Consider the following 13671-nt stretch of genomic DNA (forward strand, 5'->3'; position numbering starts at 1 on the left):
GAGCTGGGGTGTGGTTTATACCCAGAGACTCAGAGCCTGCCGTAGACACCCTGTGGAATTACCCACTTATTTAACAGTTCAATGTGGGGCACCGCCCTTGCTAAATCCCTAAGGCCAAGTGCACTGTCCCTTGTGGCTCATCAGAAATACAACCCCCCACAATCCGCACTTTAACAGCAAAGTCTGGGATTAGAGGATTATTGTTCCAAGTCATTTTTTCACTCTGCAAACAAATGTCAGTAGTGGCTTAGGGCTCTGCAAACCTTCTTGGAAAGGAGGGGAAAGGCCAGAGCGAAAGCAAGGCTTTGCAGGCCACCTCTTCTTGCTGAACAACCCTGCGTAAGTGAACAAATCACTCTTGAAGGGGAGAGAGGAGAAGCCAGGTGAATCCCGCTTAAGAAACTTTGAAATCCACACCGCAACATTCAGCCTGGGACACGTGGGGAAGAAAAAACTGAAGAGACTGTTTCATCCAAAATCGTTTCTCTCTTTGTCACTTCTTTCCTCTACCTTTCCACACTGTCTTTTTGAATTGTTTGACTTGAGTCTGTGATCCTATCAGCGTGTCCCAGGTCTCTGACAACACCAATCATGAGACTGGGCTTACCTAATCGAGGGAGACGTCCAAGCTCCCTGGGTGAAGTCTGTTTTGGGGGCTGATGCCAAGAATATAATTCAGACAACACAGGCTCATCCTGGCAGATGGGAGGCCAGGAAGGAAGTTGTCAATATTATGAATACCACAGCTGATCAAATTCAGGTCCAGAGCGCTGTCCACATGTGGCACAAGCACACGGCCCACATGACAAATCACTTGCAAAACCCCGCCTCTGACAGCTCCCCATTTCTGTGGCTTACGGAACGCATTCCAGCCCTGGGATCAAAGCAGTTAGTCACTGCCATCATCCCTGTCTTCACTCCACGCAGAGGAAGCCCCCGCAACAAGGGACGGCCACGGCCCTGAGCTGAGGTTCCAGAGCTGCTATTCAGGGACCCCTTGGAATCACGGTGCCCATCTTGAGGGAGGGACAGGGGACAGCTGGGTGGGCAGCAGCCACTTAGAGAAGGAAGCACACGGCGGGGCAGAAGAAAGGTGTGGTACAGGAGGCCCATCAAGAGCTTCGTGGAAACCATCCGTGACCTCCTCCTAACTCAGCTGGTTCTGCAGCTGGAAACTCAACTGATTTATGAGATGAGTCTCTCTCCCCCTGGGTGGTAACCTCAGCTTGAAGGTTCCTCCAGGGAGCACCCGCCACCTGCCATCCGTTCCTTTAGACCCCACGATGTGCCCATTTCACAGATGAGGGAGCCAAGACTAGAGCTGAAAGGCTCACTGTCCTGTGGGGCAGCCTCTGTGACATCATCTGTGGGAGAGCAGGGGGCTCACAGGCAGCCTTCAGGTCCATCCCTAAGTCTGGGATGCTCTTGCCCAGCAGAGCCACTGAGGCTTGGGACAGCCAGATAGGAAGATGCCAGTGAGGGCTCCCCTGAGCCTTTTGTGGACTCTGGGGCTGGGACAGAGAAGGTGGCACCGGAAAGGTCTCCTTCCCGTGGGCTTGTTGTGCCCTCCCAGCCTGGCACACCGGGCCACACGAGGCCGGAGGCTGACATGCACCCACAATCGGGGTGTTTCCAGGTTCTACATAGCAAAGGGAGAGGAGAAGCAGTGCTCACAGTCCACTGCATAAAGTCTGGGAGTCCCGTGCCCAGACTGCAGAAGCCAGGCCTTCCCAAGCCGTGGCCCTGCTCCTCCTCGTCACACTCGTGCGCAGATGCGTCCCCATCCCAGCCTGCTGGGCCCTGCTGTGGGTTCTCGTAGCCACAGGATCATCTTCCTGGCCTGGAGGGTGCACGAGCAGCACGAGCAGCACGCTGTCCACGGGAGGTCACTGCCTGAACATCTTGAAGGCTCGGATGTGTCCCTCGGGCAGCTGATTGTCCCCCATGCTGGGCACAGCCCCAGGTCCACGGAAGACACTTGTCAGGCGACCCAGACGGCTGCTGAATGCAAGCCTCAACCAACCTGGGGGCACGTAGGCAACAGTCCGCCCGCTGCCTTCCATCAGACCCCACAGTGCGGTGCTGACAGAGCAGGAGAGCTTTGAAGCCGGCTGCGGTGGAAGGGCAAGGGGGCCCCACGCAGTTGCTGGAAGACTCCAGGCTGTCCTCAAGGCTCTTCCTTCTCCCTCTGTGCAAACAGGGAAATTTCTCGGGACAGAAAGTGGATGAGTGCTGGCTCGGTGCTGAGGAAGACACAGGGGCAAAGTGTGGAGCCAGAGGCACAGGCATCTTTCAGAGGTGACGAAAACGTCCTAGAACCGACTGCAGGGAGCCTGTGTCTGCGTGGACATGACACAGCACCAATGGGTGAAATGAACAGCAGGGCGATCACTTCTCGGGGGAGTGTGGAGAACAAAGCATTCCCCGGATGCACCGAAAGGCGTTCCTTCTGGAGCGCCAGTGACGCCTCTGCAGGAGCGAAAGCCAGTCCGGTGCCGCGAGCGTGGGGGCTCCAGCTTCCAGGCCTGGCGCCGAACTTGTGTCCAAACCACAGAGCTCTCTGAGTAGAGGCTCAGGAAGCCTCGACCACCCGGAGAGCTGCAGCGCAGGCGCCACGTGCAGCCTGAGCCGTGCTGCTCAGGAGTGGCCCCTCCGCTCCGTTCCCGCCCCTGCCCCCTCCATCAACTGCACTCGGTTCTCTGCCCTCCGCTCCTGAGTAGCTCTGTCCCCAAGACAGTGTCTACACTGTGCACCCCTGGGGCATTTCACATGTGTGGAACCACACCATAAATGGGTTTTTTGCTTGTTTCTGAGACAGGCTCTTGGTATGTAGTCCAGGCTCAGGTTGAACTCATGATGTAGCCTAAAGTGGCCTTGAACTCAAGGTGATCCTCCTGCCTCAGCCTCCTAAGTGCTGGGATTACAGATATGTGCCACCATGACCAGAAATCAGTGGTTCTGTGCATCAGTCCTTCTTCATTTAGCAGAGAGTCTTCATGATTCATCTATGATGTGTATCAGTGTCCACACCTTTTTAAGGCCAGGCAGTATTCCATGGTAGGAGAGACCACATTTTGTTGAGCCACTGGTTGGCTGATGGGCTTCCGGGTTGTTCCCACTTTTTGGCTACAAAGAACAGTGCTCTCCTGGGTTCTATCCCCAGGTTCCAGCCCCAGGTTCCATCCTGAGATCTCAGGTCATCCATGAGCTACTTGGTGTCCCTTTGACAACTTCCTTTACTGCTGAAATCAGCTACTGTCTGCTTCCATCACCATGAAGAACCCTGAATGACTCACACTTCAGGAAAAGGTTTTATTGCATGGGCAGAAGCATCAGGTGAGCGAAGACTTTTAACCCAGGTTCATTGCCATGACTAAAGAAAGGGAAGATGGGGAATTTCACCCCACGCCGCTTCCTCACACCCAGGAAGGACACAGAGCGGAGCTCCAGACATGGACCAGACAGCAGTGAAGCCCAGGCGGCCCTATCCAGGGAGAGGACACTGCAGTGCCTCCGGGCACATCAAGCCCACGCCCTCTCGAAGTCCCAAGAGAAAGTTTTACACCCTGTCTCATTTCACTCTTGCTCTAAGACCTGAAAAGCAGAAATCAATTCATTCCAAAGATCTGGTTAGCAGCTCCGGCCCCTCCAGGACTGACCAAGGCTGGAGTCCTGATCCCGATGGGTAAGGGGAGGGGCGGGCGTTGAGGGGCTGTCTCCCCAGTGGGTGGCTTCTCTGAGCTATCTGCGATCCACTTAGTCTTTGGTTAGCTTCACCATTTAGCTAGGTGCCCTTTCCACATTTCTCCAGTGACCAGCACTGACTCTGAGCTAGTCCTCCACCCTCAGACAAGCTCCTGAGTGAGATGCGCTTCAAACACTCACGTTGCTGTCTTCCAGGAAGTTAAGTACTTTCGCTATGTTGTTCAACCGAAAAATCCGATGTGAGGAGGATTTGTACTCGTGCAGCTGCAAAACAACAGAACAAGATGAGCCGGCTGACCCCATGCAGCCCCTTTGGAATGCCCAAGGGCACCACGGGCCTTGAGTTCCTTCTGCTTCATCGTTTTCAAGTGAATTTCTGGACAAAGTTAGGGGCTCATGGCTAAAACCCACTTGGCCTGCAACCAAACCTGTGCAGCTTGGGACGTGCGCCTGTGACATCAGGGGCCCTGGAGGTCTGGCTCATTTACATTACGTGGGACTTAACTCTGCCTTGGTGCATGGGGGACCCAAGCAGGTTACCAAGGGACAAATTTGTCCCATTTCTCGCTCCAGCCCAGCTCCTGGCTTGTTAGACTCCAGCTTCTCCAGAGACCTGCTCTCTTCGCTGGCCTGATGCTTTTGTTAGTGCTGCAAGCATTTGCTGTCCCCATCAAGGCTCAGCTGCTAAATCACCCAGGCCCTCCCCAGCAGCAGCAGCAGCAGATGTTTCTGGGTTCTAGCCAAGGGCTCTGTGGACAGCTATCTCAGGTTGAGGGAGGTAAGGGCTGAGGAAGCGCAGCTCCTGACAATGTCAGCTCTAACACTCCAGCCCCTGGAGTAAACGTCCCGGGAAGGGCTGAGCTGGTGGAGAAGTGGAGGCCTGTTCTTGGCTGGGCTGCCAGCATATGCTCACCAGGGCATCAAGGCTGCCACCCTAGTGCTCTGGCAACAAAGCAGGGACCCCGAGTCACTGGGCACCAAACAAGGGACAAGGACATACTTTTTCTGGAAGCTTTTGGAAACCAAACTGCTAGCTCTTTCTGATCTGCTAAGAAACCCAGTGCTATTTTACTGAGGCAATGGTTCTGCCCTTCACTAGAATTCCTAACTAACCTGTGCAGCTCCTTCCCAGGGTGGCTAACAGCTACGGCAGGAAGGGTGAGAGGAGTGATCAGATCAGAGCTGGCTATATGGGATCTGAGAACAGAAGTGGGACTCTTGGGGTTCAACCGCTGAAAACAAGGCAGAAGAGGCCATGGCTGCTGGTGGGAGCTCCATTGCACCAGCGTAGGCAACGATGGGTCACCGAGCCCAAACCACACCCTCAGTCTAGAGTAGGATTCTCAACCTCGACACCACTGGCATTTGGGGTGGGATCACGCTGGCCCCTCAGGGGCATGTGTGGGACATTTCTGGTCACCACACCGAAGGGGGCTAACAGCAGGTAGTGGTCCTGAAATGCACAGGACAATTCCCCACAGCAAACAACTATCTGACCCAAAATGTCAATGGCGCCAAGACAGAACCTGGGGAGGAAAGGACCAATCTGCATGCAGCAGATATTTGCATCACAGTGAGGACTGGCCCATGTCCAAAGTGGAGCAAATGTCCCCACCAGCTGGTGCAATTCAACTTCATTAAAACCTAAAGGAACATTCTAGAAGCCAACTATTGAGACTACTCTCAGGTCAGATAACAGAAATTGGCTGCGGAGAGTCCGCTGTCTTCAGTCTTTCTGATCCTTAGCTATTCTTCCAGTTCATATAATGATGATAGGCTAGCTAAATTTCTAATTTTCTGATTTCAATTTTTATTCATCACAGGCACACCAAAAATATTGGCCGTTTGTTTTCTTACTCACCAAAATATTTCTGCCTTTTAGTAAGATACTGCTTAGCTACGTGGTTATATCACTCTGTGTCACTGATAAAGGAATGTCACCCTTCCGTGGTTCTTGTCATACGACCATGTCTGTCTGTGTGTGTGTGTGTGTGTGTGTGTGTGTGTGTGTTTGTGTGCGCGCATATTTACCTCCTCTTATGGAATGGATCTTAAACGGTCCCAGAGGCCGATAGGCTACACACTTGGTTGCCAGCCTATGGAAGGATTAGGAGGTAGCAGAACCCTCAGGAGGCAGAGCTTGGGTGAAGGAAGTGAAGGGAGGATGAGGGAGCTGGCCTCTCCTCTCTCATTGTACTTCCTGGCCCCATGAGGTGAGCAGTGACATTGCTACATCCTATCTGCATGATGATCAGACTCCTCACAGTCCAAAGTCACAGGGCCCAGCAGCCATGGACTGCAACCTCTGCAATTAGGAGTCAAAATAAACCTTTCCTCCGTGAACTGCTTATCTCTGGTATTTTGTCACCGAGAGAGAAAGCTAAGACACCTTCGGCAGTGATTTCCTTGGTGTTTTATTTCTTCCCAATCCTTCTGTGATATACATACCAGATTCCGCCCCGACAGGACTTCTAACAAAGCCATTAGGATTTTGCCATCTTGTATATCAACGAAGAGGTCTGTAACTTCTAGAGGTGGGTCACACTGTGGAAGCAGTGGAAAGAAAAGAGCTGACAAGGGAGGGACTTGTGTAATCCCCAAAACTATGTCAGAGATTCATTGTCAGAGCAAGAGGAAACCTCCAGGCATCCCCTCAGGGGAGGCAGGAAGCCAGTCTTCTGGATGTGGATGTGGGAGCCACCCCCTATATCAGGCCACACTGGCTGGACACAGTTGTCCCCAGACCCTCACTTAGATGGCATGGTTGGGAGACAGTTATACTCTGGCCTCTGGGCCCTGGTGGGGCTCCTCCCCGCAACCCACCCCAGGGTCTGCGGACCACACCTACCTGACCTCACTCCCCTCACACAACATTAAACCTTAGGGAACAGGACCCAGACACTACACTCTTTGTGAGCTCCCACCCCGAGCGAAGTCCCCCCTCTAACCCTGCTACAGCCAGATGCTCTGTCTGCTCCTGGGACAGCAGAAGGCTGGGCACTCACACAGAAGACAGGACCGATGGGCTGCAGTGTCCCTGGGGCTGTGGCAACCCTAACCAGACAGAGACCCAGGGAGAAGGGAAGTCTTGGAAACACAGTGCCCTGGCAAAGAGCCGCCTTTTCCTCTGGGAAAGCCCCCTGTCCCAGGCAGCCTCGGTGGGCCTGTGTTTTATTTTTTATTAAGGAAGGTGGCATTTCCTTACACTTTATATGAGTCCCTGTGCCCCCAGTTAGTCAAAATACAGGGTGATTATACCCACAGGTGCACAGAAAAGGGCTTTGCTTCAAGGGCAGCAGTGACTTTGAACCAAAAGGCAAACTATTTTCTTTGCAAATTCCCGTGGCTCCTTGGGCACATTCCACCCCAGCAGCATCGGCATCAGGTTACCAGGCTCTTACGGAAATGTTATTCCCGTTAATGCGAGGCAGAAAATGAGAGACCCCGACAAAACACCCCTGATAAATGGACTAACAAAATTTCCGTGTTACCAGCCCGACCGTGGCCGGCCTGGCTCTGGACTCAGACCTGAAGAATGGTTTGCATTGGCTGTCCCTGCAGGAGCTACTCGGCACAGAGGCTTCCACACGGCCTGGCCTGGGGCCATCGTGCTGGACGCTGGGGAGGGATTGAAACGGCTCCAGCCAAAACACTTGGCTGAGCGTTCAGGGGATCGGTATGGCCCAAGCAACAGCTCCCCCAGGGCTTTCTGCATGATCGAACTCCTTCAGTAAATTAGGGAATTTTTCCAGAAGCCCAGAGACTCAGTAAATATTCCTGACAGCCTTCAAATTGCAGTTAAGCCCAATTCACCAAGGAGTTCCTGGGTTTCCTTCCCATGAAAGGCTGTTCTTGAAAGTCTCAGGATTGGAAACACGGCTGTTAATTTGGCCCTGTTTATTACGCATCAGCTTCAGGTGTTATCTGATTTATCTTTGGAGCTGGCGCTGCCCACCTGCCCCAGGAAAGGGGCAGCAGCTTGGCTGAGGAGAAAACCCTTGAAATGATAAATGCTAGCAGAGGTTCACTTTGGGTGGTGAGTGAGTGTGGGGGATTTGCTATATGACCCTCTGTTCTTTTCTGTATTTATTTTTTTAATTAAAAAAAGAAAGAAATACTCCACAGCTCTACTTGGTTTCCCCAGTAGGAATTTCCAACCACCCTGACATACATCAGGCATTAATTTAGGACTTCAGTGAACTCGAGGTTAGAGACTGGTCCCCCCACCCCCCTGCTTTTTTTTTTTCTTCAAAAAAATAACACTTCACTTTACGAGCGATGCCAAAAATGCACCAATGGTCAAATCCACTGGTAAATGACTAACAACGCTTCGTGCACTGTGTGCACTCGTTGACTTGAAGAGGTCAAGATGATGGTGGGTTAAGAAACAGCGCTGTGCTAACCCATTCTGCGGTGAGCACAGAGGGCAGGGGTCAGGTGCCTGCCCGGGAAATATATTAGCCTGAGGGTGAACCCTGCGAATCAGAATTTCAGTCCAGAGCTCCTCTTCCAAAAATCCCATTTATTTTCCCTGATTTCTAATCCTTGCCATGATTTCCTCTAAGAGCAGCCAATAGCAAATCTTACACCTTTTAAAAGGAGAACAGAGACATGCGGGAAACCCCTAAAGCGAGGCAGAACCAGCTTCCGTGAGGAATGAGATGCTGGCTGGTGTAGCTGGAGGTGCTGAGGGAGGAGGAAGTGGCAAAGTTGGTGAAATGAATCCTGATATAGCAGCTTTCTCAAAAAGGGAAAAATTCATCTCTTGTCCTACTACTTTCTAGAGTGAGTGCTAGCAGTCCCGGGGCCCAGCCTTCCCAGGGAGGAGGGCTCGGATTCCTGCTGCTGTACTCCCCCTTCCCCTTCGGGACTGCTTCTCCGACTGCTCTGCTCTCCTCTGTAGCCTTTTGTTGGAAGGAGACAGTTTGGCTGCTCTGGTACAGTGCGTGTGAGAGCAGCCTGCAGACAAAATGCAACTCAAAACAGCACGGCCAAAAAACACAGCAAGTAAACAAATGGGAAGCGAGGGGCCAATGAGTTAAATGGGCCAGAGCAGCCACATAAAGAGCTTGGGAGAGGGGTGCAATGCAGCAGAGGGCAATTCAGGCTGTCCAGGGATGGAAGGAGACAAGCGGGTGCAGTGCACCGAGCAGGATCCTGGCAGGTACTTTAGCACCAACATCATTGTTACGTGAACGGGCGTCTAGTTTTGCTGAGAGACATCCAGAGCTCTCGTGTAACTCAGTCCGATGCCAACAAGCGCCTCCTAATAGAGCCTGCTAGGGACCCCAGGTTGTGCCAGGAAGGGTTTGAGGCGCATAGTGACCACCTTGTGTCTATGAAGTGTGCGACTGTTTGGCATCAATATTGTCCGCTATCTGCTCCAGCGTTCCCGCCTCAACTTTGCTGATGACTGCAGGAGGGCAGACAGCACATACTACATGGGTGTGGGAGCAGCCTTCAGAGGTGGACATATATGCTCAAATGACAACGATGCCAACAAAAACCAGAGAGCCACCTGTAGTCCCAAAACTCAGGAGGCTGAGGGAGGAGGATCACTGTTGAGTTTGAGCCAGGCTGGGCAGCACAGTGAGTTTAAGGCCAGCCTGAACTACATAGTAAAATCTTTTCTCAAAAAACAAACAAACAAACAAACAAAAAACAACCAAAACCCAAAACAGAACAGCTGCCTCCTCCACACCCTTCTAGGAGCTCTAGACTCAGTAATAGAAATGTCTACCACTTAACTCGTCCACAAATCATCACTCACCTTTTCAAGATGTAGATTTATCCATCGAGTAAAAGTCCTCTTCTGCACATTTTCCCTCTCAACTGACAACAAAGACACGTGGTTAGCTGTTAGCTGCTGGTGTTGTATATGTAAAATCCTGCCTTCCCTTTCCCAGGGAGATGTGGTGTAGATGGCAGACAGAGGCCGGGAGTGTCCAGGTAAGAACAGGGAGCCCTTCCCAGGAGGGGCAGGCCAGGCCTCCTGTGGCACCCTGAACCCATTTCCTCAGCGGAGGCCCGGAGCCCTGCAGAACCCATGAGTGCACACACACACACACACACCTGCTGCTCTCAGGCAGCAGGGCCCAGTGGCCACCTAGTGGCTGAGACTGGCTAAGAAAGGTCTCATGAGCTGGGTGAGCATGGAGGCAGGCTGGGGTGAAGCCAGGGACTGGATTTTAGGGTGGGGGCTCTGGGGCTCGCCCCGAGAGTGGTGGAAAGACTAATGCCTCAGACCAGCTTCCCACGCTGTGTCCCATCTGCATGCTGAGAGTGGGGAAACCACCCTAAGGACGTCTGGGATCCCACACACCAGGCACAGCACTGTCCTCGGTACAAGGCTACTCATCCCTCTTCGGTAGCGAAATTTTTAGAGCCTGGAAAATCCTCGAATCTTCCAAGAAGGGAGAGTTCTAGGCACCTGTCATGGAGCCACAGTGACAAAATAAACCAGGGACATAACGGAAGGACATAATAAACCAGGACTGGATCCCTCTGTCCGAGGCCAGTGATGCCCTAAAGGGCTCCTTCACCAAGAGCTTTCACGGTGCAGGGCCTCTGCCAGCCACCAGCTCCATTTGAGGCCATTTGTTTTTCATTTATGTTTTTATAAGAACATGTTTGAGATACATAATGAATACATTCATTTCAGGGGAGTTGGTACACATACATGTTGCACCTGAATCTTTTTTCTTTTCCCCCCACTCCATCCCTGGACTCCCTTCTCCTCTGCAAGGGGCTGCCTGTCTCTATGAATCTGTAAAGCTTACAACATCCCTGACCAGGGGAAACTCATCCTCTCCAGGCGAGCAAAACGGCCAAGAGGACCCAGGGGCGGCTGCCGGGAGATGGAGTAGGGCCACACTCAGGTCTGGGCCCCACATCCGCAGGCGCCCTGGAAATGGAAGGCTTGGGACTGAACACCAGCTCTTCTGACAATGGCCAAGGTGTCTGCGGCAGGCAGGAATAAGCGTGCTTTTACCAAGAGGCAGGAGCACTCACTGTGGGGCCCAAGCCAAGCTAGGCCTTGCCCATGCGTTACCAAATTTGGTCCACACTGTAACCCCGGGCAGACCCATGACAACCTTCAGACAACTGAGGCCCGGTAGACGGCATACTCGCCCCAGGGCTGCACAGTCGGCAGGGTTAGCATCTGTATTTTTCAGATGAAGAAAGTGAGAAGAACCGACTCACAGCCAAGCGGGGACCACGGCTGCTGAGCTTTTGCCCCCCCCACCTCTCCGAGCACACTGGCCGGAGCTGTCTGAAGGCCCTGGAGGAGCTGGACCTTGTTCCCGCAGAGGTCACAGTGCCCACGGCTTTAAGCTGCCACACCCCTCAGGGGGCTCCCCCGAAATGCCAGAGTCAGAGGTCTCCTAAATCACTGTGGTCTGGATTTCAACATATCGCAGATGCCGAAGCCACTTTCACACTTCTTCAGCAGTAAGAAAGTGGGAGCCAATTTATCTCCTGCAGGGGGGAAAAGCCTACAGTTTTCTGTAACGACTAGAGTGCTTTCTTTCTCCTCTTGGCCTCCGTAAATCACATTTTAATATTACGCCTTTCAATCTTTTTAATTGAAAAGTCGGCAGACAGTGCTTGTGCTCGTTACTGCTTTTCTCTCATTTCTCTCCTTTTCTGAAAGGGAAGGTCACCCACTGGCAAGTAGGTGTAAGAGTGAAAGAGTGAAAAGATCTAATTCCAGTAAACTGCTTCATGGGGAGCCAGGGGAGGAGAAGGGAGAGGAGGTGGCAGGGATGGGAGGCAGCAGGAGGGCCGCGTGCCCACCCATGAGTCACGGTCTCGGACTTCTGGAGCCTGGTCCCCAGTTGAGATCTTCCTGCCTCTGCAGCGACAGATCTACCTCACTCTCTCTGGCAACTGCAGCGTCTCCCACGGCCTGAGGTCACTGCCCCCACTGGATGGACGTGAAGGCTGTGTGTGATTTTTCAGTTCTCTCTCTCTCCTCTCTCTCTCTCTCTCTCTCTCTCTCTCTCTCTCTCTCTCTCCCTCCCTCTCTCTCTCTCTCTCTCTCTCTCTCTCTCTCGTGCCCTGGCCCTTGGCTCTCTGTGCACAAAGCACGAATGTATTTCTTACCCTTTCCAACTCAAAGTGGAACGGCTGGGTCTTAGTGGTAGGCACATTTAAAATTTTAATAGCTACTTCCAAACTGCCCTCCCCAAAGGCTGCCCCGGTTTATATTTGCACCCCACCTGTCTTTAAACCAGTTTATGGGGACTGTAAAGTATTTACACACACATTCAAACACGTAGGCTGGTTTCTCCATCGGGCCTCAGAGACAGCAAAGGGTATGCCCTGCAACAGAAGTGCATTTAGTAAAAGCCTGTGAGAGCCTGGCCAGACTGCTGCTGTAACTGCACTCCAGGGCGTGAATGCGGACGATCTACACATACTTTATCCCTCCAAGCATTCATTCACCCATCACCCCCCATTCTTCTGTCCATGCACTTGTCCACCCATCCATTTATCCCTCCAGCCAGTATTTATGTAGTGATTATTATATGCTGGGAACTATGCCAGGCTCTGTAGGCAAAATCAGCAATGAAGAATTAAGCATTCATGGAATCTGCACTCCAAGAATTCACAGCAGAGCAGGAGAGAGATCATATAGATGTCACGGGGCACCCGTGGGAGGAGAAATGGACTGGAAGCGCTAAGGGTGCTGGGAGAGGAGGAGGGGCCTGGGCACTCCCCAGCTGCTTCTGCAGGGCCCTAAGAGGGATCCATGGGAGATGGAGACCTGGGGGTCCAGAATGCGGAGACTGCGTGCTTGAACTCTGCCCTGGCCCAGCACCAGCCTCTGGCTGGCTTCATCTCTGGCTCAGCCAAGACCAGTGGGCAACTCCCCCCACCAGCTCCAGCATAGGGGTGATGACTGGAGGCTCTCTAGGGGCGATGAGACGAAATCACACATAGCACACAAGCCTCAGATTGAAACAGTATGAAGACCCTGTTTTTAAGACCTAAAAAGGGACACATTGCTCAACATGCTAGAGAGAGGGACCGTGAGAGCCCCAGGCTGCCCTGGAACATCTAGTCAGGCTCACACTGTGACCCTGGGCAAGTTTGCACCTTCCAAAATGCCTCTGCTTCAGTTTACCCGACAGATGAGGACAGCCATGCCTCTCTCACAGCAAAGTTATGGAGATTACACACGATCATCCCAAAACGCATCCCGGCAGCTGCTCCCCCAGCCAGGTTCCCAGTCCCCAGGGTCACACAGTGTGCCTGGGTCTCAGGGTGGCGTCTGGTGTCTGGACACAGAGGGCCACAGCTCTGGCTGGGCCTTATGTTTCAGAACACCCACCCCCACCCTGCACACGGTACTCCTCTGGCCTGCCAAGACTCCATAAACTTTATATAGTTTCCATAAATCCAACGGCCCCTTTTTTCCCATCACGTTGTAAAGGTGTAGGAAACCATTTCTCTGGATGGGTCTGGCCTTCTCGGGGAGTGTTTGTGGGGCCGGGGTGGGTTTACTGGGCAGCAATAGAGTAATAACTGCGTTGTAAAATCACCATCCCAGCTCTGCCTGGCCTGCCGGGGTGTCAGAGAGTGGGCGGGTGATTGAGGGGGAGTGCACCAGGCCCAGGGTCCAGGGACAGGGGCTGAAAGGAGGAAGGCCCCGTTTTGTGGCTTGACGCCACCCGGCCAGACTCCCGGGTGCCACTTTAGCTCTGGCTTCACCAAGAAGAGACCATTCGAAAATGGGAAGTGGGTTGTTCCTCCCTTCTGCAAGCCTCCAAGGGCTGGCTCAGGTTGGGGAGCATGGAGAGGGAGACGCTGGCTCTGGGAGTTGAAGTTGAGGCCACACTGGTGGCCTTTTGTCCATAGATCCACATTTTCCCAAATCTACTTCCTGGACAGTATTTCTTCTGTAATAGTTCTGTTCTTCCCTGCCCAGCACAAAGCCTTAGTATTATACCTGCTTATTAC

General features: G+C 52.8%; 1 protein-coding gene across 1 annotated transcript in view; it reads right to left on the bottom strand.

The window, feature by feature from the left end:
- The window catches only part of Clmn (calmin), a 28704-nt gene extending 17911 nt beyond the window's left edge, over positions 1 to 10793 (bottom strand). Inside the window, exons 1-4 of the mRNA XM_033766736.1 lie at positions 10757 to 10793; positions 9476 to 9537; positions 6154 to 6249; positions 3886 to 3969 (exon numbers count right to left, since the gene is read on the bottom strand). Coding sequence (XP_033622627.1) covers positions 3886 to 3969; positions 6154 to 6249; positions 9476 to 9537; positions 10757 to 10793 — 279 coding nt within the window. The remainder of the gene's footprint in view (positions 1 to 3885; positions 3970 to 6153; positions 6250 to 9475; positions 9538 to 10756) is intronic.
- Positions 10794 to 13671: the final 2878 nt, after the last annotated feature.

Source organism: Fukomys damarensis, unplaced genomic scaffold (genome assembly GCF_012274545.1).
Source record: "Fukomys damarensis isolate Sample0158 unplaced genomic scaffold, DMR_v1.0_HiC HiC_scaffold_21, whole genome shotgun sequence".
In the NCBI taxonomy this organism is placed as follows: domain Eukaryota; kingdom Metazoa; phylum Chordata; class Mammalia; order Rodentia; family Bathyergidae; genus Fukomys; species Fukomys damarensis.